The following is a 26,518-nucleotide window of genomic DNA, read 5'->3' as shown; positions in this document are numbered from 1 at the left end:
CTTGAATTATCTTCTTTTTTCTTTTATGTTCCATATATTACATTACTAAAGGTTTAGGTTGAATCAAATGAAATATTTCTTTCTATAGCTACAATTTGTAATGTCTACTTGATACTTTCTCATTTAACACAAAAATAGCTTTAAATAATCTTTTGTGGGTATATTCACAGTCGAAATACCATTTAATTAATTAGATTATAAAATTTGAATCGACTGACAGCCCTAGTTTAGAGTAAATTTCTTGAGCATTTATCTTTGGCATATTTCACCCCCAAATCAACAGCAAAAAATTGTTTTACACAAATTGAAAACAAATGTGACCCTGGACCACAAAACCAGTCATAAGGTTAAATTTTTACAAAACTGAGATGTATACATCATATGAAAGCTCAATAAATAAGCTTTTTATTGATGTATGGTTTGTTAGGATAGGACAATATTTGTCCGAGATACATCTATTGAAAATCTGGAATCTGAGGGTGCAAATAAATCAAAATACTGAGAAAATCACCTTTAAAGTTGTCCAAATTAAGTTCTTAACAATGCATATTACTAATCAAAAATTACATTTTGATATGTTTACAGTAGGAATTTTACAAAAAATCTTCATGGAACATGATCTTTACTTAATTTCCTAATGATTTTTGGCATAAAAGAAAAATCAATAATTTTGACCCATACAATGTATTTTTGGCTATTGCTACAAATATATAAAATGGTCACAAATATATAAAATGTAGAAGGAGGAAATGTGCCTAGTTGTCCCAACTAAAAAAATCTGTTTTATTAAGACTTTAATCAGTAAAAAGGTTATAAATGCACTCACCTTCCAAGGAAATCATCAGATTCAAAATCCTTATCATAGACCTCAAACTTCACGTCTAGATTGTGATCAGGACTCAGAATCAACTGGTAAATAAAAAAATTATTTTAAAGTACTGTTTTTTTTAAATAATTATTTTACAGATAATATTTTCAAAACATTTAAGAAATAAGCATAAACAGAAATAAATCATAGTCATTATCTCTGCGACCAAACTACATTTCCCAGCATTCCCACCTCATACATCTCATTCCAGGTGGGGTTAAGGTTCTCCTTGATCACATGACTCTTAAAGGTTGTGTCTCCGATATGGATCTTGACATACGGGTCACTCTTGCCCTTCACCATCCCACCCATCATGTTGTCCTTCGCTACCAGATCCTGTGCTTCCAAAAGATGGATACGCAGCACCCCCTATGGGACAGATATTAAACAACAATAACATTAGAAGAATACTAAAGTGATCCTGCCAAGTAGGACATGTTACAACATCTCAAATCTAGGAACCTAGGAAGTTGAAGAAAATAACACTCACCTTGCTGCCAAAGTTGGGGTCATGGATAGTCTTCTGGGGTCTTACATCTGTAGAACTACTGACTTTTGATTCCTCTGTAGGAACACTGGGAGAAACCTTTTTGTGAGACCTGTTTAATAAGAACAAACACACATAAATCAATCTTTATATGATGGCCATTATTATGATTTCTAATAATATATTACTTTGTTGATCAAAGCTAAATCAGGTTTAAACCATATCATATATTTAACTCACTGCTCCTCTGGTTTTTCCATGTGTTTTTGCTCTTCACGTGCTGATCCAAATGTTTTGACTGGTTCCATATATCCATCCCCTTTAGTAGTGGAATCAGGAACTCTGCTGAGATCCTGTAAATGACAAGCAATAATCAGAGTTACTAAAGTTATCATAGGTAACTAAATCTAAAACAATAATAAAAATGAAAACAAAAAAACAAAACATATATTAACTGAAATAAAATAAAATATAAATAAATCTTGTTTCCGGTAGTTGCCAGAAACATTTTTCATTTTGTATGTGATGTGCTAAAATAACTAAAACTGAAAAAAAAAAAAAAACACATACAGACATTAAAAAAAACAACTAAGAACAATGACAAAAACAGACTACAAAATTACTAAAACTTAAACTAAAATTAAAAGAAAAATCTAAATATTTTTTTATTAATTTATTATTTTATTGATGTATTTAATATTATTATTAATTGATGTTTGAAAAGTTTTATTTGAATTACTTATAAAGAATTAGGCATCATTATAAGAGATATGTTATAAATATGTGAATGTGTCTTGTACTTTTTTCTTTTTTTCTATAATTTCTTTTCCCTATTTTTTATATCTAAAAGTGTTTATGTATGTAATTGTTATTTATCAGTTTTTTTATGTGTTGATGGTGGGTATTACCACAAAGGGAAAAAGGTGAACGGAAAAGAAAGTAGAAGGAAAAATGAGAATTAACTATTGGTAAAAAAAATAGTATGTCTTCAAAGGACATGTTTATTTGCATAATTGTATTAAATGTGTTTTGAAATGAAAGACAATTAAATACAGAAAATACAAAAATGTTTTAAAAACTAGAATAGTATTTCAATTATACTAAATTAACACAAGTAAAATAAATAAATAAAATTTAAAACATGGTCACCATTCATTTTCAACAAAATAACAATAATATGTATTGTACCGTATTTATTTTTTTAATAAAAAATACATTAAAAAGTAGTTTAATGTAATATATAATAGAATTGAAATACTGTTTAAATGAAAAAATAATACATATTTAAATTAAAAATAATAATTTACAAATTAATCATTTAAATTCTACATTTAATTCAAATATTAAAATATTTTAATATATAAAATTAATTTAATAAATTAAATAATATATAATATAGCATCTTAGTTATACTAAATTAACACAAGTTAAATAAATAAATAAATAAAATACAATTTAAACATGGTCACCATTTTAAAACATTTTAAACAAAACATGTTTGTTGTACCATATTAAATCTTTTTTTAATATAAAAAATATAAAAAGTAGTTTAATGTAAAATATAATGGAAAATACTGTTTCAATAAAAAATAATAAATATTTAAATTAATAATTAATAATTTACAAATTATCAATTTAAATTCTACATTAAATAAAATTTAAATATTCAAAATTATTTTAATATATAAAATTAATTTAATAAATCATTTATAATATTGAAATATTGACATTAAAATTATTAATTAATTAAAATAAAATCTTTAAGTGAGTTATGCTTTACACACACACACACACACACACACACACACACACACACACACTTAGCATTTACTTAGCTATCTAATTGGGGACATTACATAGACTTCTATTGTTTTTATATACAGATAATTATACATTTTCTACCCTAAACCTATCACTAACCCTCACAGAAAACTTTCTGCATTTTTACAACTTCAAAAAAAACTTTGTTTACTTTATTTTTTTACCAGTTTTACAAACGAGGACGTCCCCAAAGGGAGGTTTTTGGCGATTTTGTCAGGTTTTGTTCACATTTAGGTACAAATTTGTCCCCGAAATATGGTTAAGTAGGTACACGCACACAAACTAACCTCAATGTCAGGCTTTGTTTTCGGGACAGATGGCGTGTGATGATCCTCAGGCAGGGATACAGGTAAAGTAAAGGCTGCTAGTTCACTGACCCTTCTGCTCACAAACACAAACAGTCTGGTTTAGTCTTCAAAATAAAACAATATGACTCTTATGAAATGAGTAATCATAACAAAACAGTCAAACCCTTTTGTTAGCTGTGGTTTCTTCTCAGACTCCTTACTGACTGCAGCTTGTGGGTGTTCAACAGTAACTGGTGCTTTTTCTTTGTGCTGTTCAGCCATTGAATGCTCTTCTTCAACAACAGGCTTTTTACGGTGAAAGACACTTGTATCCAAACTTGAGTCCAAAATCTGTTATTAAAGTAGAGCAGTTTAGCTATGCTTGTGGTCTAGATTTGACACACCAACATGACACTTAATTTGAAGAAGGTAATTAGTAAATGAATGCTATTACAATTTAGAAAAAGCAATAAGAATCATTGTTTGACCTTAAGTTGTGCCCTCATCAGAATCTGACTGTCAGGACCTGCTCCATCCAGACTAAACCACTGGTCCATCAGTAGATCTGGTTTTGAAAACAGCTCTCTGATTGGCAGAACCACAGAGCCTAAGGGTTGCTCAAAGGCACTTGAAAGCTACAGGGAAATAAAAGATGAACAAAGATAATAAAATCCATTACGAATGTTTATTACGACATATATAAGGGTTTTTGATGCCTATGCATATGTCTATGAACTATATCAATATTAGAATTTGAAGTTCTAATAATTCAGTCTCTCAACATGTGGTTATAAATAAATTATAAAAACTTAAAATGTATTACAATTTTAACATCATTACCATTATCAATATAATTATTGTTATATATTATTGTTTAATTTAATTTTTATATAAATAATTCAATATATATATATATATTGATATATATATATATATTGATATATATGTATATATATATATATATATATATATATATATATATATAAAATTAAAATGTATTAAAAATTTTCATCATTACCATTATCAATATGATCATTATTGTGATTGTTATATAATATTGTTTAATTAAATTGTATATTAATAATTCAATTTTAAATTTAAATAACTATATTATAATAAATAATGTAATATTAATAACTATAATATATATATATATATATATATATATATATATATATATATATATATATATATAATTAACTAATTAATTTTAAATTTAAATAAATATATTATAATAAATAATATAATAATATTAATAATTATATATAAATATAAATTATAAAAACTTGTGTTTTACAATTTTTATCATCATTACCATTATCAATATGATCATTATTGTTATACATTATTGTTTTACTTAATTTTTTATTATTAATTTAATTAATAATAATTAAATTTAAATAACTGAATTTTAATAAATAATTAAATTATAATAATTATATATTTTTTTTTATTTAAGTAATTAATTTGACATTTAAATAAATATATATATATATATATTACACATAACATAAATAATCAACATAATATTAATATTATATTAATAAATCAACGTTATATTTAATAAAAGCAGCAAGCATAATAATTATAAAAGGATAATAAAAATGCTATTTAAAATTATTTTATATGGATTTTATCATGTTGACTACCCAAATATCTAAATATATCTATACTTTATCTATTTTACCTTTACAACAAGAATCTCCTCTGTAGGGTTGTGGACCAGAAAGTGAAAAGCTTCACTCCACTCAGGAGACATGGAGCGCTCACACACCTTTTAACAGATCAGCAAATAATATTGCTTTTATTAAGGATCAGAAATTGACACTAAAATGAATCTTTACAAAAGGCACAAATTCCAACCTTGGTTTTATGAGAAATGTCACCCATCACCAGCTCTGCAGCAGCTTTAGGCTCCTTTCCACTCTTCTTCATCTGCACACATGACACAGTATTATGACAATTCCATCTAATATAGGCTAGCGTAACTGTATTTGTGTGTGATGATGCTTGTCAAATGTACCGGCAAGTTATGAGCTCTTTCCAAGAGGATGAAGAACAGAGCTGCTGACGGCACAGATTTGTTCAGGTATGAATGCTCTGACTGTAACTGCAGAGCCTGACGTGAAGAAAACAAAGAAAGTAAATTGTAACACCAATTAAACAGTTTGAAATACATTTAAATTAAACATACTAAAGACAAATAATAAATGCATTTACATAATATTTTTAATTATTTAATTTTAAAACCATGACATCAAATGTAACAATTTATCCTGTTCTTACATGCAAAATGAATAATTTATTATTCATAAATTAATGCAAAATAAACTCTTTAAATGTATTAATTGCATTCAAATGTATTCATACAGCAATAGTCTCACTTGACAAGCAAAATGTAAAGTAAAAATAATAAGCAAACTAAAAATTGCAAATTAAATGATATATATATTTACATTTAATTTAAAATGCTTAATTATTTAAATTTAATTATATTAAATTAAATGAATAAAATATAAGACTTTAATCACACAAAATATTTTTTATTCTTCATTATTTTGAAATATTAGAGAATCACGTAAAATTTCGGGAGGTACTTGAAATTAGTCCATTAAATAAAAAAGGAGTCTAGATGGATTGTATACAGTCTAAACTATTTTTAAACTCAAAAAAAAGTTATGCACAAGTCTGCATAATGATATAATATAATATAATATAATATAATATAATATAATATAATATAATATAATATAATGACCTTTTGTAGTCTGTCAGGTTGTGTAACTGTGGGCAGCCACTCCAGAATCATATGAACACGGCCATGTTTGACATCATTTAGAGAAAACCACTGACACAGAGAAAGAAAACACAATGAAATTGGTGAAACTAAAAATTATTAATTTTTAAACAGAAACATTACATATTCAGAAATGAACAATCAATCTTACTTTACCAGTAAACTTAGTAGCAATCCTCTGTAAATGGCAATTTAATTCAATTTGTCTAAATTGTTAAAAATTAAAACATTAAAGAGAATGAGGAAAGATATCTGTGATGAATTACTCACTTTGTCAGTCAGCTGGGACTGAATGATCTCCTGTAAGCTGATTTTTACCCTGTGGCCAAGCAAAAATGATATGCAAACATGCATTACATGGCATGGACAAGCATCATGTCAACATACATACAACATAGTAGTAATAAATGGTTTAAAATCGCTTTTATATTTATATTTATATTTTTTATGTTAATTTTATCTTTTATTTTAGTTTGCATATTCATTACTGTATTACTTATAAATACTAAATTACTGTAAATACTTATTATATAACATAGATATATGTGTGTTTCTATTTTTTTTTTTTAATAATTATAAACTGTTTTATATAATATATATACACTGCCGTTCAAACGTTTGGGATCAGTAAGATTTTTCATGTTTTCAAACAGTTTTCTTATGCTCATCAAGGCTGCATTTATTTGATCAAAAATACAGAAAAAATGTAATATTGTAAAATATTATTATGATGTAAAATAATGTTTTTCTATTTTCATATACATGAAAATCTATTTTATTTCTGTGATCAAAGCCAGGTTTTTAGCATCATTACTCCAGTCTTCAGTCTTACATGATTCTTCAGAAATCATTCTAATATGCTGATTTATTATCAGTTCTGGAAACAGTGCTGCTTAATATTTTTTGGAACCTATGTGATACTTTTTTCAGGATTCTTTGATAAATAAAAGGTTAAAAAAGAACAGCATTTATTTAAAATAGAAGAATATACAAATGTTTTAGGTCAATATATTTCTATTCTTTCTTTTTTTGAAAGAAATTAATACTTTTATTCACCAAGGATGTCAAATTAATCAAAAGTGATGGCAAAAACTTATATTGTTAGAAAAGATTTCTATTTTTAATGAATGCTGTTCTTTTTAACTTTTCATTAATCAAAATAACCTAAAAAAATATCACAGGTTCCAAACAAAAAACAAATTTGGCAACACAACTGTTGCCAACTCAGATAATTCTAATAACAAATCAGCATATTATAATGATTTCTAAAGGATCTTGTGAGACTGAAAACTGGAGTAACAGCTGATGAAAATTCAGGTTTGCATCACAGGAATAAATTATATTTTAAAATACATTAAAATAAAAAAACATTGTTTTATATTGTAATAACATTTTAGTAATTTTAAACCATTTTAGTACTTAACCTAAACACTTTGTTTACAATTTTTGTCTAATATTTATATTTTCTTTCAGATTAATTTCAATTAATACAAAGGTTTTTATAGCTTCAGTTTTAGTTAGCACATACCTCCCTAAAAAGTCATCTTTATCCACGTCCTTGTCAAAAACCTCCACAAGTACATCAGAGATCGACTTGGGCGTCAGAACCAGCTGGAAAAAGCATTGATCACACAATATAATTGTTAAAACCATGTATATCATCAACTACAAAAACATCTGAGGACCTAAACCCACCTCATACATCTCGTTCCAGGTGGGGTTTAGGTTCTCCTTGATCACATTACTCTTAAAGACCGTATCTCCAACATGGATCTTGACATACGGGTCACTCTTGCCCTTCACCATCCCACCCATCATGTTGTCCTTTGCTACCAGATCTTCAGCTTCCAGCAGGTGAAGGCGGAACACGCCCTAAAAAACATCAAATCACCCCAGTGTGTTGGTATGATTGATTTATAAGCCATATCAACAGTCCGCTATCCATTTTAAAGTTCCTCACCTCAGCACCAAAGCCAGGGTCAGGGCTGGTGTGCAAAGGTAGAAGGTCATCTGAACTGGAAACTTCTGGGACCTCTGTGACCTCTGGGAATTCCACCTCTTCTGGGACTGACACAGAGGAAGTCCTGCTGACAGGAGATGGCGGGACCTCCTCAAAACTAGACCTAAACCCCCCCAAACAAACACAGACACACACAAACATGTCAAAGTCAAAGATAGTTTATTGTCTTTTCTCTCTTATGTGGCCAAAGAAGTTACAAAACATGCAACAATGTGAACAGGAAACATTGTTCCTCTTAAACATCAACCAATAAATATCCATAAATACACTTAACAGTCGACTATAATCAATAAATAAACACACTTACTTAAATACATCTGTTTATAATAGCATTATTATTAATTATAAAAGGAAATATCAGTTGTCCGTTCTGCAAATCTATTTATCTTGAAGGAGTAGTTCACTTCCAGAACAAAAATTTACAGATAATGTACTCACCCCCTTGCCATCCAAGATGTTCACGTCTTTCTTTCTTCAGTCGAAATTAAGAATTAAGAAATTATGTTTTTTGAGGAAAACATTTCAAGCTTCTCTTCATATAATGGATATATATGGTGTTTGAACTTCCATAATTACATTTTAAACGCAGCTTTAAAGGGCTCTAAACAATTCCAGTCAAGGAAGAAGGGTCTTATCTAGCGAAACCAGTTATTTTCAAAACAAATATACTTTTTTTTTTACAATTTAGATACTTTTTAACCTCAAATGCTCGTCTTGTCTTGCGCAGTCTATGTGATCTGGGTCAATACAGTTAGGGTATGTCGAAAAACTCCCATCTCGTTTTTGTCTTCAACATCAAAATCGCCCTACATCGCTATTACCTCTTTTTTGTAAAGGGCATTTGATCTTCTTTGTATGTTCCTTTTTAAAACATTGGGTCGGTACTTCTGCAGCAATGTAGGCCGATTTTGAAGTTGGGGAAGAAAACAAGATGGGAGTTTTTTGACATACCCTAACTGTCTTGACCCGGATCACACAGACTACACATGTACATCGCAGAGACAAGACAAGACGAGCATTTTAGATCAAAAAGTATATAAAATATCAACTTGTTTCAAAAATAAAAGACCCTTCTTTCTCAGCTAGGATTGTTTAGAGCCCTTTGAAGCTGCGTTTAAACTACATTTTGGAAGTTCAAACTTGGTTCAAACACCATACATATCCACTATATGGAGAGAAATCCTGAAATGTTTTCCTCAAAAACCATCATTTCTTTACGAGCGAAGAAAGAAAGACATGGACATCTTGGATGACAAGGGGGTGAGTACATTATCTGTAAACCTTTGTTCTGAAAGTGAACTAATCCTTTAAGTAGGAACTTCAGTTTAAGGCACTGTTTATTAAATATTATTAATCTAGAAATGATTGAAGGCTCTATGACTTGAAATTCTTCTCCTCTCACTTCTGAACTAATTCCTCCTGCTGTCTTCTTCTTCTAATGCTGGACGATTCAGGACGTTTCGGCTCCTCGTAGTCTTCAGAGCTCTCCGTCTCTTGAGGGCAAAGAATCTACAACATGAGAAAACATCACAATCACATCAAGTACAAAAATGATTCAAAGGGGCAGGTCAAGCAAATATCATATACTACTGATCAAACTGTATATGTATCTTTTTGAAAACTAATTTTTAAATGATATTTTGCAGAATGTACAGACTGCTCTTTTCAAGCTACAGAGAGCTTTGTTTTGAAACCAGGCTTACAAAATAAATAAAAAATGTAAGACCAGGTAAAGAAAATGTAATGAATATGTATTAATAATTTCTAAAATCAAGATTCATTTACATGAGAAGCAACAAGACATGAGTTAGCAAGTCTTGTTTTCTATGAAACTGCTTAAAACAAGAACAAATATCGTCCAATGTGCTCAGAAAAAAAAATTATTCTCACTGACAGATATATGTTCTTGTTTTAGGCATAAACTCACTTATTTTAGTTTAATTTCTAAGAAAACAAGGCTTCATTTCTTCATTTTGCATCTCAATCTGGATTTATATTAGAATACAAAAATACAGAGTCAGACATACATTTTTTTGTAGTGCATGCAAGATTTAATGCCTTGACTTTTGGAATTTAAGAGTTTTTGCTCATTAAATTGTGGAAAGGCAAATAAAAACTTATTAGGAAACCATGTAAAAGAAATTAATACAGCAACTCGTGCATTAAATTGATCAAGTGATATCAAAGATGTTTATAAAGTTATAAAAGTTTTCCATTTCAAATAAATACTGTTCTTTTGAACTTTCTATTTATAATAGAAAGTAAAAAATATAAAAAATAAAAAATAATTACATTTTAAAATACTAAAATAAAATAAAATAAAATAAAAAGCATCATGTTTTCCCCCCAAAAGTATTAAGCCCCAGTGCAGAGTAAAAAGTAGGAGTAAAGGCTGCTGATAATTCAGCTTTGCATCACAGAAATAAATAAAATTTTAAAAATATAAAATATAAAGTAATTATTTTTAATTGCAATAATATTTCATAATGTCTTTTTATAGCTGCGCGGTATTGCAAATGATTAGTTACGATTAATCGATTCAAAATAAATGTTCATGTTTGCATTGTATGTGTGTGTACTATGTATATTTATTATGTATATATAAATAAACACACACACATACATACATATATACATATATATATATATATATATATATATATAAATATTTAATATATACATGTATGTGTGTATTATATATACATAATACACACAGTACACACAAATATAGTATGCAAACATAAACTTTTATTTTGAATCAATTAATTGTGACTAATCATTTTGCAGCTCTAGTATTTTTTATCAGATAAATGCAGCTTGGTGAACAAAAGATACTTTTTTAAAGCTTTTAAAAACACAGAGTATGTATACATGCGTGTTTTACCTTCATCTGAGCTCTGATCAGAATCTGACTCTGAGGTGATGCTCCATCCAAATTGAGCCACTGGTCCAACATCAGATCTGGCTCAGAGAGAAGCTCTCTGACGGGAATTACCACAGATCCCAGAGAGAAATCCCAGTTGTGGGACAACTGGAGAGAAAAGGTGAGGTTATATAGCTTGTAAAGTATGTTACAAGCCAAACACTACAGTTGTATAACATAAAAATATGGTGTTTGCATTCTCTTACCTTCACAACAAGGTCTTCGTTCAATGGATCTTGAACCAGGAAATGAAATGCCTCATCCCATTGGGGAGAACTGCTGCGGTCAGAGACCTAAAGCACACAGTGACATAGAAAAGTCAACTGTAGCCACACATCGATAGTGAACGAACTCAACAGTATCGGTGTAAAAACAACACGGTTTCTCACCGTGGTTTTACGAGAAGTTCCTCTCAAAATCAGCTCAGCTCCAACTTTAGGCTCCTTTCCGCTCTTCTTCAGCTAAACACACAGAGAAAATAATACTTAAGGCGAGACACTGCAGGTAAACAGGGTAAAAAAAATTAACTAATAGTTTTCACCTTACTTACCAAGTTAATTGATTACATTGATAATTGCAAACATTTTTGTATTACAATTTTTCTAAATTGTTAGGTTCAACTATGCAAATGAGGCATTATTTAATAAAATATGTGCTCATTTGCATACATTTCTAGTACAAAAATGTAAACACTGGATGAAGACAATTTCAAATTTTATTTTTTTGACATATTAGAGTCAAATGTTTTTATAGAGGGGATTTTGGGTATCTCATTTTGTTACTCCATAATTCAGAGAAAAAAAAATAGAAAACAAAGTATTTTTTACCATTTTGGAGGATAAAAAATGTTGTATAAAATCAAGCAAATTATATATGAATAAATCCCTCTGTAAAAACCTTCAGAATATAGACAGGGATAAAAATGTCAAGTTTGGTGTGTGTAAGTGCTATTGAAGTGGTGATTTATGGCTCAGTCTAGGAAAAAAAAACTCATTTTGAGAAAATGGCTTTTAAAAATATGCATTGTAATTGAAATCTATTGACACATAGATAAAGTGCTACAAAAGAAACACTTAACAGTGTCTTTTGGGTGTTTTCTTTCCACTTGTCTGAAAAAACACCTAAAAGCCCCAAATCTCAAACTTTACACGTGCATGAAAAAACAGTGTTTTTGCCTGCAGTGTCTTCCCTTAAGAGAAGAACTTAAACAGCAAATGTGGGTATATGTCAACTTTGTTTTAGACTTTTCTCTTAAAATTCCTCAGGATAAATAGAAATGGAAGAAAAAAAAGGTTGTTGAAATACACTACAGTTCAAAAGTTTGGGTTTGTAAGATTGTTTAAGATTTTAGAAAGAGTCCTATGCTCACCAAGTCTGAATTTATTTAATCAAAAATACAATAAAAACAAAAATATTGTGAAATATTAATATTAAATAACTGCTTTGTCATAGCAAAGCTAAATTTGAAAACTGAGAAAAAGAGTCTCTTATGCTCACCAAGCCTACATTTATTTGAAGAAAAATACAGTAAAAACATTAATATAATATATTATTAATATTTTTAACATTTTAAATAGCGGTTTTCTATTTGAATGTATTTTAAAATGTAATTTATTCCTGTGAAGCAAAGCTGAATTTTCAGCATCATTACTCCAGTCTTCAATGTCACATGATCGTTCAGAAATCATTCTAATATGCTGATTTTGCTTAATTAATTATGCTGCTTAAGAAACATTTCTCATTATCAACGTTGAAAGCTTTGACACATTTTTTTTTTTAGAATTCTTTTTGGTTGATAGAAAGTTTAAAGGAGCAGCATTTAACTGAAATAGGAATCATTTGCAACATTATAAATGGCTTTGCTGTCATTTTAATCAATTTAATGCATCTTTGCTGAATAAACATGAATGTATTTTCACAAATAGCAGTTATGAGATAATTTGAGAATTGATTGGCTTCATATTGAGATATTTGTCTTCTGATTGCATTACAGTTTTTATTTCTCAGAAAAAAAAAATCTGAGACAGGATCCCAGTCTCTATTTGCTCTCAAACAAATGAGATGTTAAAAAGATGCATACTCACAGGAAGTTCATGTGCACGCTCCACATACACAAACAGGAGAGCAGCAGTTGGCACTGCTTTATTGAGGTATGAGCTCTTAGACTGGTACTGCAACACCTGATGAATGAATCACCCAGTTATATACACCCAGTGTATTTTCAACACAGAGAGACTGAACGAAAACGAAAACTGTTTTTATTACCTGTTCTAGTTTCTCTGGTTGTGTTTCAGTGGGCAGCCATTCCAGAGTGAGATGAACACGGCCACGCTTGACATCGCTCAGAGTAAACCACTGACACACAAACACAAAAGCATATTTATTAGTATATTTTATAGTATATATATATATATATATATATATATATATATATATATATATATATATATATATATATATATTTTATATTAGTATGTTTATTTTAATTTTTTTTTTAACTTACTACAACTAAAGCACATATGCTCACCTCGTTAATATACTGAGAGCTGATTATGTCACTCAGATTCATCTTCAGCCTAAAAGAAAAACAGTACATGCTTAATACATACCTAAATAATGATAAAACAAAACAATTCATAGAGTTCTTATGGATTATATTGATAGAAGCCATCATACCTGCCCATAAAGTCATCTTTCATGTCCATGTCCCTGTCAAAAACTTCCAACGTCAACTCCTGACCAGGAAGTTGCGTCAAAACCACCTTAAAAATAATAATAGGAAATTAAAAAGTTGTCATGCTGTCAAACCATCATTTTGTAAACATTTTGCAGCTTATATGTGACCCTGGACCACAAAACCATCTTAAGTATTCTTAAGTAGCACAGGTATATTTTTTGCAATAGCCAAAAACACATTGTATGGGTCAAAATTATCAATTTTCTTTTATGCTAAAAAACAATAGGGTATTAAGTAAAGATCGTTCCCTGAAAATATTTTGTAAATTTCCTATCATAAATACATTAAAATTAATTTTTGATTAGTAATATGCATGGCTAAAAACTTCATTCGGACAACTTTAAAGGTGATTTACTAAATATTTAGATTTTTTTGCATTCTCAGATTGCAGATTTTCAAATCACATCAAAAGTTGTATCTCAGCCGAATATTGTCCTGTCCTAACAAACCATACAATTCAATGGAAAGTGTATTTATTAAGTCAATTAAAAAGAACTTGATGCTTATGACTGGTTTTGTGGTCCATGGTCACAAATAAGGAAAAAGTCACACGGATAAATGTTTGAACACTTGCATTGCATGTAATTTGCAGTATATACTGTATACGGACTAAAATAATTCTATTACAAATTAGCATGTAAACAAACTATTTTATATAGTTATTGACATAAAATAGTTATTTATTTTTTACACTTTTGTTTTTTTATATATATTTAGTTAAATTATAATTATTTTGGCATTATTTTCATTTAATAAAGAAAAGTGTCCCACAAATAAATGTTTTCAACACTTGCATTGTACATAATTTGCAGTATTTACTGTATACAAACTATTTAAAAAAAATACATTTTAAACTTAAAATAGCATGTAAACAGTTACATATATTCACTGTTATTTTTATAGTTTATTATAAATTATTTAAGTATTAGTTTTCATTGCTTGTATAATGCATGTAAAAGATTTTGAATTGCATTGTGAACGGTATGCAATATGTAAAAATACACATATTAAACATTGTTGCATGACCATATTATGTTTTTAAAAGAAATATATATAAATATATTATGTATATTTAATTCAATATGTTGTATCCAGTTATCATATTGCAAATAAATATGGTTATTTAATATTTATAATCAAGCTTTTTTGAAATCTTTTTAGCAGTCTAATAAAAAAAAGTAAGGGTCAAGTCAACCGCATTGCATTGTGGGAAACATAGTGTCTAGGTTTGATTTCTAAAAGTATTTCCCAGCATTCCCACCTCATACATCTCGTTCCAGACTGGGTTGAGGTTCTCCTTGATCACTTGACTTTTAAAGGTTTCACCTCCGATTTGGATCTTGACATACGGATCACTTTTTCCCTTCACCATCCCACCCATCATGTTGTCCTTCGCTACCAGATTTTGACCCTCCACAAGATGGATACGCAGCATCCCCTACAAGAACAAAGAGCAGATGATTTTAGAGGATTTTAAGGTTGGTTGTGATCGATCAGACCATAAAAAGATGTTGACTTGAGAACATATCATACTTGTATATCTAATGCAATGCATTATTAATAGCATATAAATATTGATAGTGCTGACTAATGGATCAGGTCTGCACACCTCAGTGGCGAAGCTGGAATGGGGCGTCGTCTTCTGAGGACGTGAGGCAGAACTCTTCGAAAAAGGGTCACTGGAGAGGAGAGACGAAGCTGCAGCAACTTCATCGAACCAGAGCACCTACAGGAAATGACATCAACACAGAATGAGACTCTTCTTTTCCAAAAATCCTGAAAAAATCCTAAAAAAAGTATTATGACTTCCACAAAAATCAATTTCACATTAATGATAATCAGAAATGTTTCTAGAGCAGCAAATCAGAATATTAGAATGACTTTAGATTAGAAATGTAATCACACACACACATATATATATATATATATATATATATATACACCTTAAATTATAACTTATCATTATTTAATTAGACATCTTACACTACCAGTCAAAAGTTTTTGAACAGTAAGATTTTTTAAATGTTTTTAAAGAAGTCTCTTCTGCTCACCAAGCTTGCATTTATTTGATCCAAGTAAAACATTTTCAGTAAAATTCTGAAATATTTCTACTATTTTAAATAACCATTTTCTATTTGAATATATTTTGAAATGTAATTTATTCCTGTGATTTCAAAGCTGAATTTTTAGCATCACTACTCCAGTCACATGATCCTTCAGAAATCATTCTAATATTCTGATTTGCTGCTCAAAAAAACATTTATTATTATTAATATGTTGAAAATGGCTGAGTATAATTGTTTTCAGGTTTCTTTGATGAACAGAAAGTTCAGAAAAACAGCATTTATCTGAAATTGAAATCATTATAAATGTCTGTATCATCAATTTTGATCAGTTTAAAGCATCCCTGCTAAATAAAAGTATTAATTTCTATCATTTCTTTCCCCAAATAAATAATAATAATAATTATACTGACTCAGCATATTAGAATGATTTCTGAAGGATCATGTGACACTGAAGACTGGAGTAATGATGCTGAAAATGCAGCTTTTTATCACAGGAATAAATTGTATTGTAAAATATATTCTAAAACAAAACAGTTATTTTAAATAGCAAAAATATATCAAATTATTACTGTTTTTGCAGTACTTTTACAGTCATCTGTATGCAAACTATTGTGCACTCAAGCTTGTGTATGGTGTGTCTGCTGAATTTACCCTGAGCACAGTATTGATGTGGATGCGGCTTTCGGGACCAGAATTCTCTAGATTAAACCACTCATCCAAAGTCAGATCTTGACAAGAGAGAAGACGGGAAACAGGAACGGACAGTTTTCCCAAAACCTGAACACGGTCATTATCCTTCACCTGAAAGAGATTTAGAAACAAATACCTGCAGTATTCATATCTAAACCTTGTTTACACCTGTACTTCAAGCTGTCAGTGTGTAAACAGATCAGACCAGAAGTATGTTTAATTCCAAGCAGATGAAGTTAGCATACCTGTATGTTAATGTCCTGTTTGCTTGGATCTCTGATGAAGAAAGTGAAAGCATCCTCCCACTGGGGGTTCACTGTATTCCAGCAAATCTGGAAAAAGGCAAATAAGTGAGCAAGAACAACAGGTCACATAAGAAGCTTTCATTGGCTCATGGAAAGTGTGTATCTTACCCGGCTGTCACGGGTAATATCTTCCATTGAGACTTGAACAATCGGATTGGGGTCCTTATTGCCTTTCTTCAACTGAAAACAGAAGAAGCAGGTACAAATACACTTAAAAACAAATTAATGCATTGCAGTTCTTTTATCATTTTGTCATTAATATGATTATATTTCCTGTTTTAACTATTTAACTAATTCATATTCAACTTTAGACAAATACAGTTAGTAAGTGATTCTATGCAGCATGTTTGGTGTTGGTAACATTTTTAATGTTTTTAAAAGAGCTCTCCTATGCTCAACAAAGCTGCATTTATTTAAGCAAAAATACAGTACAAACAGTAATATTGTAGAATATTATTACAGTTTTAAATAACTCTTTTCTATTTATATATATTTTAAAATATAATTTTTTTTCTGTGATGCAAAGCTGAATTTTTAGCACCATTACTCCAGTCGTCAGTGTCACATGATCCTTCATTCTAATATGCTGATTTGCTGCTTAAGAACTTATTATCATGAATGTTAAAAACAGTTGTGCTGAATCGTAAATTTTGAGGAAACAGGATTCTTTGCTGAAAAGAACAGAATTTATTTTAAAATTGGATTCTTTTCTTACACTGTATTGGCTTTACTGTCACTTTTAAACAATTTGATGCATTTTTTCTGCATGAAAGTGCTAATTTCTTTTTTTAATCTAATTTTTTTAAAACATTATATCCATTTTATGGTTATATACTCAAAATACTGTACACCTTCATCTGATCATCATGAGAAAACACTCATGTTTTAATACAATATGTTTTATTTTGATATACCACTGTATTTATACTACATGAATGCATATATGTTACCCAGGACCACAAAACCAGTCATAAGGGTCAAATATTTGGCCGAGATACAACTATTTGAAAATCTGGAATCTGAGAGTGCAAAAAAATCTAAATATTGAGAAAATCGCCTTTAAAGTTGTCCAAATTTACAAAATGTCTTCATGGAACATAATCTTTACTTAATAGCCTAATGATTTTTGGCATAAATGAAAAAAATAATAATTTTGACCCATTCAATGTATTTTTGGCTATTGCTACAAATATTTCTGTGCTACTTAGGGTATGTGTTTTTTTTTTTTTTTAGAAAACAACCAATTGTTTCGCTAGATAAGACCATTTTTCCTCGGCTGGGATTGTTTAGAGCCTTTTGAAGCTGCATTGAAGCTGCATTTAAACTGCATTTTGGAAGTTCAAATCGGGGCCCCATAGAAGTCCCCTTTATGGAAATGTTTACCTCAAAAAACAATCTCTTTACAACTGAAGAAAGAAAGACATAAAACATCTTGGATGACAAGGGGGTGAGTAAATTATCTGTAATGTTGTGTTCTGGAAGTGAACTTTTCCTTCAATAAACATACTAAACAATGTCTCAATGAATGTCTTAAAATGCATAAGTGTTTCTGTGAGGTTTTTTTAAGAGTTAGGGAATAGAAAACATCATTAGCTCAGTAGAACAAACAACACAAGTCAAAGGAAAGCCCCACCATGATCGTAAAAACAAACGTGTGTGCGTGAATGCCTCTGGTTACCCACAACCTGCCATTTCCTTTTTGTGCTTGGCAGGAGACTTGTAGACGCCCACTCTGTAACTCTAAAAGAGTGAAAACAGGACTGCAGCCATGTCTACAGAAATGATTAGGTGTAACTCTAGATTACACATCTTCTCTTATTCGGCTCATAGCCTCGATAGAGCACTTTGGGAAAGCACTTGCACCGTTTCCCGCATCCAGAATATTTTACCAGAAGTACAAGAGCAAAAGAGTTTATGTAGGGGAACACTGATACTTAAAACTCTTAAAATAAGTACACACTTGGGCTGAGTGAACATCCCAGAGCACTCCAGCTTACAGTACTGTGGTCTGAAGAATTTAACGTGAATGTTCTGGCTTCATTGCGGGTTAGGTTGTGCTGTTTCATGCTGTCTGTGATCACAGATGATAATTAGACTCGTTCCTCGGTTCTCAAGCACATTTGTGTTTAAAGTAATGCACTTACTGTACAGTGAAAGTCAATGGGGATATACTCTGTGAGAAAACTAGAAAGCTGCACCTGAAATCAGGTACTGTCAGTATATGTACTGCATTTGACAAAGAACTTAATTCTTGGCCATCAGTAAAGTGCATTTTTATCATATATGACCCTGGACCACAAAACTATCACTTTTCTTTTTCTTCTCCAACTTCAAAATTGCCTAACATCACTGTTTTACCTTTTTTTCTAAAGGGCGTCTGACCTTCTTTGCATGTTCACCTTGTAAACACTGGGTCGGTACTTCTGCAGTGATGTAAGACGATTTTAATGGAGGAGAAAAAGAGATTGGGAGTTTTTCAATATACCCTAACTGTGTAGAGCTAGACAAGATGGTCATTTAAGGTTAAAAAGTATATAAATTGTCAATTTGTTTAGAAAATGTCCAATCGTTTTGCTAGATAAAACCCTTCTTCCTCAGCTGAGAGCCATTTAAAGCTGCATTTTGGAAGTTCAAACTCGGGGGCACCATAAAAGTCCACAATATGGAGAGAAATCCTGAAATGTTTTCCTCATAAAACATAATTTCTTATTGACTGAGGAAAAAAGACATGAACATCTTGGATGACAAGGGGGTGAGTAAATCATCTGTAATTTTTTTTTTTCTGGAAGTGAACTTCTCCTTTAAGTAACCTTTCTTAAAGGAAGACCACAAAGTTGGGTAAATTCAGATTTCACTTCCTTTTCAGGTGCAAAGGCAGGGAAATCAGACCCACAAACACTACCATTCAAAGTATAAATTAATACTAGGACATATAAAACTGAATAAAATGTATAATCGTATAAAACATTTACTTTTTGAATAAATACCATTCTTTTTCGCGGTTTTATGTATTCGAATGATTTCTGAAGGATCATGTGACAAGGAAGACTGGAGTAATGATGCTGAAAATTCAGCTTTGAATCAGAGGAATAAACACATTAAAATATATTGAAATATAAAATTGTTATTTGAAATTCTTAAATATTTCACAATATTACTGTTTTGCTGTATTTTTGATCAAATAAATGCAGACTTACACTTCTTTTGCTGTCATATAAAGCTAATTATAAGAGCATTCTTTTATTTTATTAAAAACTAAAAACCTAAATTGATTTTATTTATGAATACATTTCCAATCAGTGATATCCCCACACTCTTAGAAATAAAGGTGCTTCATGATGCCATAGAAGGACCTTTTTTGTTTAAATGGTTCCAGAAAGAACCTTTAACATTCTGTTTCACAAAAGGTTCTTTGTGGTGAAAAAAGCTTCTTCAGATTTTAAAAAGATAAGAAAGAGATGGTTCCTTAAAGAACCTTTGACTGAATGCTTCTTTGTGGAACCAAAAATGGTTCTTCTATGGCATCGCTGTGAAGAACCTTTTAAAGCGCCTTTATTTTTAAGAGTGCAGATCAATAGCAGGTTTTAACCAGATTAAGCTCACCTGTGGGGACAATTTTGTGCCCAAATATAGTGTGTGTCTGTGGTATAGGAGTGTTAGAACAAAGAGTGCAGCAGGAAGAGGATGTGAGAGTATTACTCACAGGAAGTGCCTCAGCCTTGTCCAGATACACTGCCAGTATGGCTGCTGAGGGTGGCTTTGCTGTTTTACTCACCACACTTTCATTTCTCTTTACAACCTGAGAGAGAGAGAGAATCAAAAGATTGAGGCCAAAGGAGGGAGGAGCAAACCAACTGCAAGAATTTCTGTTTGTAGTCGTTCTGTTTGCCAAGTGTGCAAAGCAAGCTTTCAATCTCTAAACACATTTGAAGCTTCTTTGGAGTGGTTATCGGGTGGAGTAGACGAACACACTGTTTACATGTGTGTTGAACAGAGCACACCCATTTCTAACAAAACCCCATAAGTTCTGTGTATGTAAGGTTTTACAAGACCTCTTCCAATCTTTCTGTGTCGGCTTCTAGCGTCAGCCACTCAAGTTTGAGATGAACCCGTCCTGTAGAGGTATCCTTCAGAGTGAACCACTAGGAAGGGGACATTAAAACATAAAAAAAATAATGGCCCAGAGTCTACAATGTACTTATGTAAATGTTAATAAACAAGCTTTCCGTTATTAGAAAATAAGACCCTTCAGGTTAAAACAAGATGGGATCGTCTTTTCAAGGGTTTTATTTTGCAATAATGAGCAGCTTATCACACTTTTTTCAGTTACTTACCAAACAAATTAATAAAATGCACTTGAAATACAAATTTAAATTATTTTATTTTTGCAAAAAAGTGAACAAAGAGTGGTACAAGTGTGCTTGGCAAGGACTAATTGTGATTAATTGCATCAAAAATGTATCTACGTTTATATAGAGTGTACTTTCATTTATTATGTATGTATAAAGACACACATATGTGTGTATACACATAGTACAAACACATATCATGTATATTATGTCTTTTATTTTGGACGCAATTAATTGCGATTAATCTTTGCCCAGCACTAATATTCATAATTAGCATTATATTAATTCCAGATTTATTCTTAGTAATTTAAGAACCTCATTTCAATTAGCAATGGCGAACATTATTTAAAGTTATTCAGCTAATATTTCAAAATAATTTTTATATTTCAGCTTTTTATCAGTGACTGAAAACAAATCATTGTAGTTTTAATTACTTATAACAGTGCAAGAAATGTGAAAATTAGTAAATGAACGTTCCTCATCATTAAAATATTTGACTGGTGAATGCCATGATGGACCAATCAGAATCAAGCATTCATCCATATGATAATTACATTTATAAATAATAATAACTGCAATATACATCACATGGGTGTTGATTTAAGTGGTTTGTAACAAATTGGTTCATCAATACAGAATTCATGTCATGTGGTGAGATTTAAGCGCATTGTCAACGAAACCAAGTTAACCACAAACAGGAGAAAACAAGTGAGGTAGAATATAAAAATAAAGTTTCTCACCTCATCCACTAGTTTAGACTTCTTCACAATTCCCAAGTCTAATTTAATCCTGAAGAAGGAGAAATCAAGAGAATTAAAACAAATGAGAACAGCAAACAAAGTTTATGGTAATAGTAATTTATAGTTTATGGTAGGACACTATAACTGACGTTCAGAAGACGAAAATGTGGAACAGTTATATAAAAGAGGTCATATCAATGGAAAAAAGTATGTTTTTCTAAAAGTTTTGGAATAAAAGTGTTTTATTGACTATGCAAACTTACTCAACAAAATAAATAGCTTTTAACTGCAACAAACCTTGTCTAACATTATAAGTGAACTACAGGGGAAACAAAAATGTTAAAGGTGCCATAGAATAGACAACTGTATTTACCTTGGCATAGTTGAATAATAACAGTTGTGTACATGGACATGACATACTGTGAGTCTTAAACACCATTGTTTCCTCCTTCTTATATAAATCTGGTGTTTGCAAAAGACCACTGAAAAAGAGGCCAATTCCTTACATAACACAGACTATTACGTAAGAGTCGCGATCATTAATAGTTACGCCCCCAACATTTGCATCGCCCAATCATCAGAAGTTCTGCAGCTAGGCTATTGTGAAAAAAACAAAGCAAGGATAGCGAAATATGGCAGATCACGGAAATAAATGTTATGTTCCAGGTTGTGCAGGAGATGTTAAGTGCAGGGATGAGTTGGTGTCAGAAAGGCACGGAAAACAAATAAGGTGTTCTAATAAAATAAGGCGAGCCACTAAAGGGACATGATTAGCTTGTTGCCAGCGTAAGTAAGGAGAGATGACTGCGCGGTCACAAGCACCTAAACTTGTCAAATGTGCTAAGTACTGCCGCTGTAATATACCGTTACACAGAGCATTGCAGATCTCAAAAGTTAAAGTAAAAAGTTATGATGCATTCAAAACGGTAGTTTAAATAGCGGCTCGAGCTCCATAATTAAATATATATTTTCCTCCATGTGTTTCCTTACTGCTGTGAGAGCTAAATGAGCCACTCTGTGAAACAGCCAATCAGAGCAGAGCTCCTCATTATTATTCATGAACCTTCCAAATAAGGTAATAGACCATTTCATTCTAGGGACAAATCCTAGAGTTGTAAATGGACCTGCAAATTTTTGCCCTTACCTAAGCCATATACCTTCTATGTAGATATCGGAGAACAATTTAAAATATTGTATCAATGCATTCTTTGGCACCTTTAAAAACATTAGATATGACCCCTTTAAAGAATAAATGAGAGATGGATGGACAGAGAAGATAAACAGTGATATGGTACCTGCCCAGGAAATCATCATGATCAGGATCTTTATCAAACACTTCCACCTCTAGCTCCTGACCAGGCACCTCATGAACGATGACCTGACAGACACACACGCATGCATGAAACACTAAACACACACCTACAGTAACAGCACGGGTAAACAAAGACAAAACGACAAAATGTGGTTCTACACTTGAACTGAAAGACACAGATACATATGAGTTTAAGATGTTCATCACATTTATAGCATATATATGACGTCAATGGGTTATAAAACTCCAAAACATATTCTTTTTTATTGTTTTTACAATGTGGTGTCATTGTAACACCCACCTCATACATCTCATCCCATTTGGGGTTGAGTGTGTTGTCCAAATGGCGGGATTTGAAGGTTTGCGGGCCGACTCTGAGCATGGCGTAAGGGTCAGACATGCCTGACATCATACCCTTCACATAGTTATCCTTTGAAGCCAGAGCATCAGCCTCCACCAGGTGAATACGCACAACTCCCTTCATGAAAGAAACATTTTATTATTTTTAGCCAAACCCCTTTGACCTAAAATACTTGAAGTCCCCCTGACATTTTAAAGGATTAGTTCACTTCCAGAACAAAAATTCACAGAAAACTTACTCACCCCCTTGTCTTCTGAGATGTTCATGTCTTTCTTTCTTCAGTCGTAAAGAAATATTTTTTTTTTAGGAAAACCTTTCAGGAATTTTCTCTCTAGTGTGGACTTCTATGGTGCCCACGAGTTTGAACTTCCAAAATGCAGTTAAAATGCAGCTTCAAAGGGCTCTAAACAATTTAAGCTGAGGAAGAAGGGTCTTATCTAGCAAAACGATCTGTTATTTTCTAAAAAAAAGTACAATTTAAATACTTTTTAACCTCAAATACTCGTCTTGTCTAGCTCTGCGGTGCATGTGTACTCTGTGTACTCCTGTTCAAGACAGTTAGGGTATGTCAATAAACTCTCCTCTCATTTTCTCTTCCAAATGCAAAATCATCCTACAATGCTGCAGAAGTACAGATCCAGTGTTTACAAAGTGAAATGCACAGAAGGTCAAATGCCCTTCACAAAAAAAGGTAAAACAACAATTTTGAAGTTGAGTTGAGGGTTTTTCAACATACCCTAACCAGAGTGCACAGAGTTCACACAGAGCTAGACAAGACGAGCATTTGTGGTTAAAAAGTGTATAAATTGTAAGGTTTTTTTTTTAGAAAATAACTGATTGTTTTGCTAGATAAGACCCTTCTTCCTTGGCTAGGATCATTTAGAGTCATTTGAAGCTGCATTTAAACTGCATTTTGGAAGTTCAAACTTGCGGGCACCATAGAAGTCCACTATATGGAGAAAATTCCTGAAATGTTTTCCTCAAAAAACATCATTTCTTTACAGCTGAAGAAAGAGAGACCTTGGAAGACAAGTACGTGAGTAAATCTGTAATTTTTTGTTCTGGAAGTGAACTAATCTTTTTAATTAATGTTTGAATAGTTAAACAACACATTTGTATGTTCATGGTTCTTTGATGTGGGTCAATGTGGGTCAAAATATTTCATTTTGCATTTTAAAGATTTACTTAATTATACACTTTCAACAGTCAGGGAAACCCTGCAGCAGCTACTTTTATACATGCAAACCTTTAGTAAATCAGAGGAAATGTGTATATGGGCATTTGTAAAGGTCTCTGTGTGTGTGTGTGTGTGTGTGTGTTTGTGTGTTACCCTGGGTAAAGGGCATCGCAGCTGCGCCACATGCAGGTCTGGAACTAGAGGAACAGTGAGACGATTGGGCAGAACCAGGAATGAAGCAATCGCATCCATGATCATAGTATCTGACATCACACTGAGAGAAAGAAAGTTAAGAAAGATAGAAAGTGTTAAAGAGATTCAGAGAGAAACTCACCCACATCAAAAAGGCTCAGCACAGCTCAAGAGGGTGAGTGCACTGAACCGAACAGAATGTCTCCAATGACTGAAACTCACTTGAGTCCTGGAATGTCCAGCAGGTTGGTCAAACCAGTCCAGTTAATGGTCAGTTTCTAACACAAAAAAGGGCAAAGGAGAAGATTATGACTTTCGAGTACTAATGAAATAATAAACACTTCAAAGGTTCCAGAAATTATTCAAGAAAGAAGAACCAAGATTAACCTTGGGTAACACTTTATTTTAAGGTGTTCTTGTTTCACATGTTATATGTGCTTACTATTATAATAACAATGAATTTTGCATAATTACATGCAAGTAACCCTAAGCTTATTGATTTACTATATATTATTTTATTACAATTTACTTTATATTACAGTTCTGGTTAGCATGTACATACTACGTACCTATTATAGTAATTACAATAACTGGGTAATAACTAACTAAAAGTCAAAAGTTTACATACACTTTGCAGAATCTGCAAAATGCTAATTATTTTACCAAAATAAGAGGGCTCATACAAAATGCATATTATTTTTTATTTAGTACTGACCTGAAAAAGATATTTCACATAAAAAATGTTTACATATAGTCCACAAGAGAAAATAATAGTTGAATTTATATAAAAAATAACCCTGTTTTTAAAGTTTAGTTGATACAAGCCTTAAATAGTCTTAATACTGTGTTATTACCTGAATTATCCACATCTGTGTTTTTGTTCAGTAAGCCATTATTTAATAAATTTTTTTGTTTAGTGATAGTTGTTCATGAGTCTTTTGTTTGTTTTGAACAAAAATCCTTCAGGTCCCACAAATTCTTTGTTTTTTTTAGCTTTTTTAGCTTTTTTGTTTATTTGAACCCTTTCCAACAATGATTTTATGATTTTGAGATCCATGTTTTCACACTGAGAACAACTGAGGGACTCATATGCGACTTTTACAGAATGTTCAAATGCTCACTAATGCTTCAGATGGAAAGACGATGCATTAAGAGATGGGGGTTTAAACCTTTTAAATTTGAATATCAGGGTAAATTTATTTATAAACTTGTTTTGTCTTCTGGGAAACATGTACGTATCTTCAGTAGCTTCTGAAGGGCAGTACTAAATTAAAAAAAAAAGATATTTAGGCAAAAGTTAATGCATCGGTTTTCCTTCTGAAGCATCAGTGAGCATTTGAACCTTCAGTAATAGTTGCATATTTATTGTAATTTTACAGTTTACAT

General features: G+C 31.1%; 1 protein-coding gene across 1 annotated transcript in view; it reads right to left on the bottom strand.

Moving 5' to 3' along the window:
• Positions 1-26,518, bottom strand: part of LOC141347599 (extended synaptotagmin-1-like) — a 36,374-nt gene that overhangs the window by 1,506 nt on the left and 8,350 nt on the right. Inside the window, exons 7-41 of the mRNA XM_073852589.1 lie at positions 25,355-25,410; positions 25,094-25,214; positions 23,704-23,880; positions 23,386-23,468; positions 22,091-22,139; positions 21,054-21,143; positions 20,705-20,800; positions 17,110-17,181; positions 16,942-17,028; positions 16,658-16,807; positions 15,550-15,666; positions 15,202-15,378; positions 13,880-13,965; positions 13,731-13,779; positions 13,469-13,558; positions 13,288-13,383; positions 11,593-11,664; positions 11,410-11,496; positions 11,165-11,311; positions 9,683-9,789; positions 8,221-8,383; positions 7,956-8,132; positions 7,789-7,871; positions 6,531-6,579; positions 6,222-6,311; positions 5,487-5,582; positions 5,327-5,398; positions 5,151-5,237; positions 3,952-4,098; positions 3,648-3,814; positions 3,464-3,557; positions 1,596-1,708; positions 1,359-1,467; positions 1,061-1,237; positions 827-909 (exon numbers count right to left, since the gene is read on the bottom strand). Of these exons, the coding sequence (XP_073708690.1) occupies positions 827-909; positions 1,061-1,237; positions 1,359-1,467; positions 1,596-1,708; positions 3,464-3,557; positions 3,648-3,814; positions 3,952-4,098; positions 5,151-5,237; positions 5,327-5,398; positions 5,487-5,582; positions 6,222-6,311; positions 6,531-6,579; positions 7,789-7,871; positions 7,956-8,132; positions 8,221-8,383; positions 9,683-9,789; positions 11,165-11,311; positions 11,410-11,496; positions 11,593-11,664; positions 13,288-13,383; positions 13,469-13,558; positions 13,731-13,779; positions 13,880-13,965; positions 15,202-15,378; positions 15,550-15,666; positions 16,658-16,807; positions 16,942-17,028; positions 17,110-17,181; positions 20,705-20,800; positions 21,054-21,143; positions 22,091-22,139; positions 23,386-23,468; positions 23,704-23,880; positions 25,094-25,214; positions 25,355-25,410 (3,716 nt within the window). The remainder of the gene's footprint in view (positions 1-826; positions 910-1,060; positions 1,238-1,358; positions 1,468-1,595; positions 1,709-3,463; positions 3,558-3,647; positions 3,815-3,951; positions 4,099-5,150; positions 5,238-5,326; positions 5,399-5,486; positions 5,583-6,221; positions 6,312-6,530; positions 6,580-7,788; positions 7,872-7,955; positions 8,133-8,220; positions 8,384-9,682; positions 9,790-11,164; positions 11,312-11,409; positions 11,497-11,592; positions 11,665-13,287; positions 13,384-13,468; positions 13,559-13,730; positions 13,780-13,879; positions 13,966-15,201; positions 15,379-15,549; positions 15,667-16,657; positions 16,808-16,941; positions 17,029-17,109; positions 17,182-20,704; positions 20,801-21,053; positions 21,144-22,090; positions 22,140-23,385; positions 23,469-23,703; positions 23,881-25,093; positions 25,215-25,354; positions 25,411-26,518) is intronic.

Source organism: Garra rufa, chromosome 12, assembly GCF_049309525.1.
Source record: "Garra rufa chromosome 12, GarRuf1.0, whole genome shotgun sequence".
NCBI lineage: Eukaryota > Metazoa > Chordata > Actinopteri > Cypriniformes > Cyprinidae > Garra > Garra rufa.
This window is presented reverse-complemented; position numbering and strand designations above follow the sequence as displayed.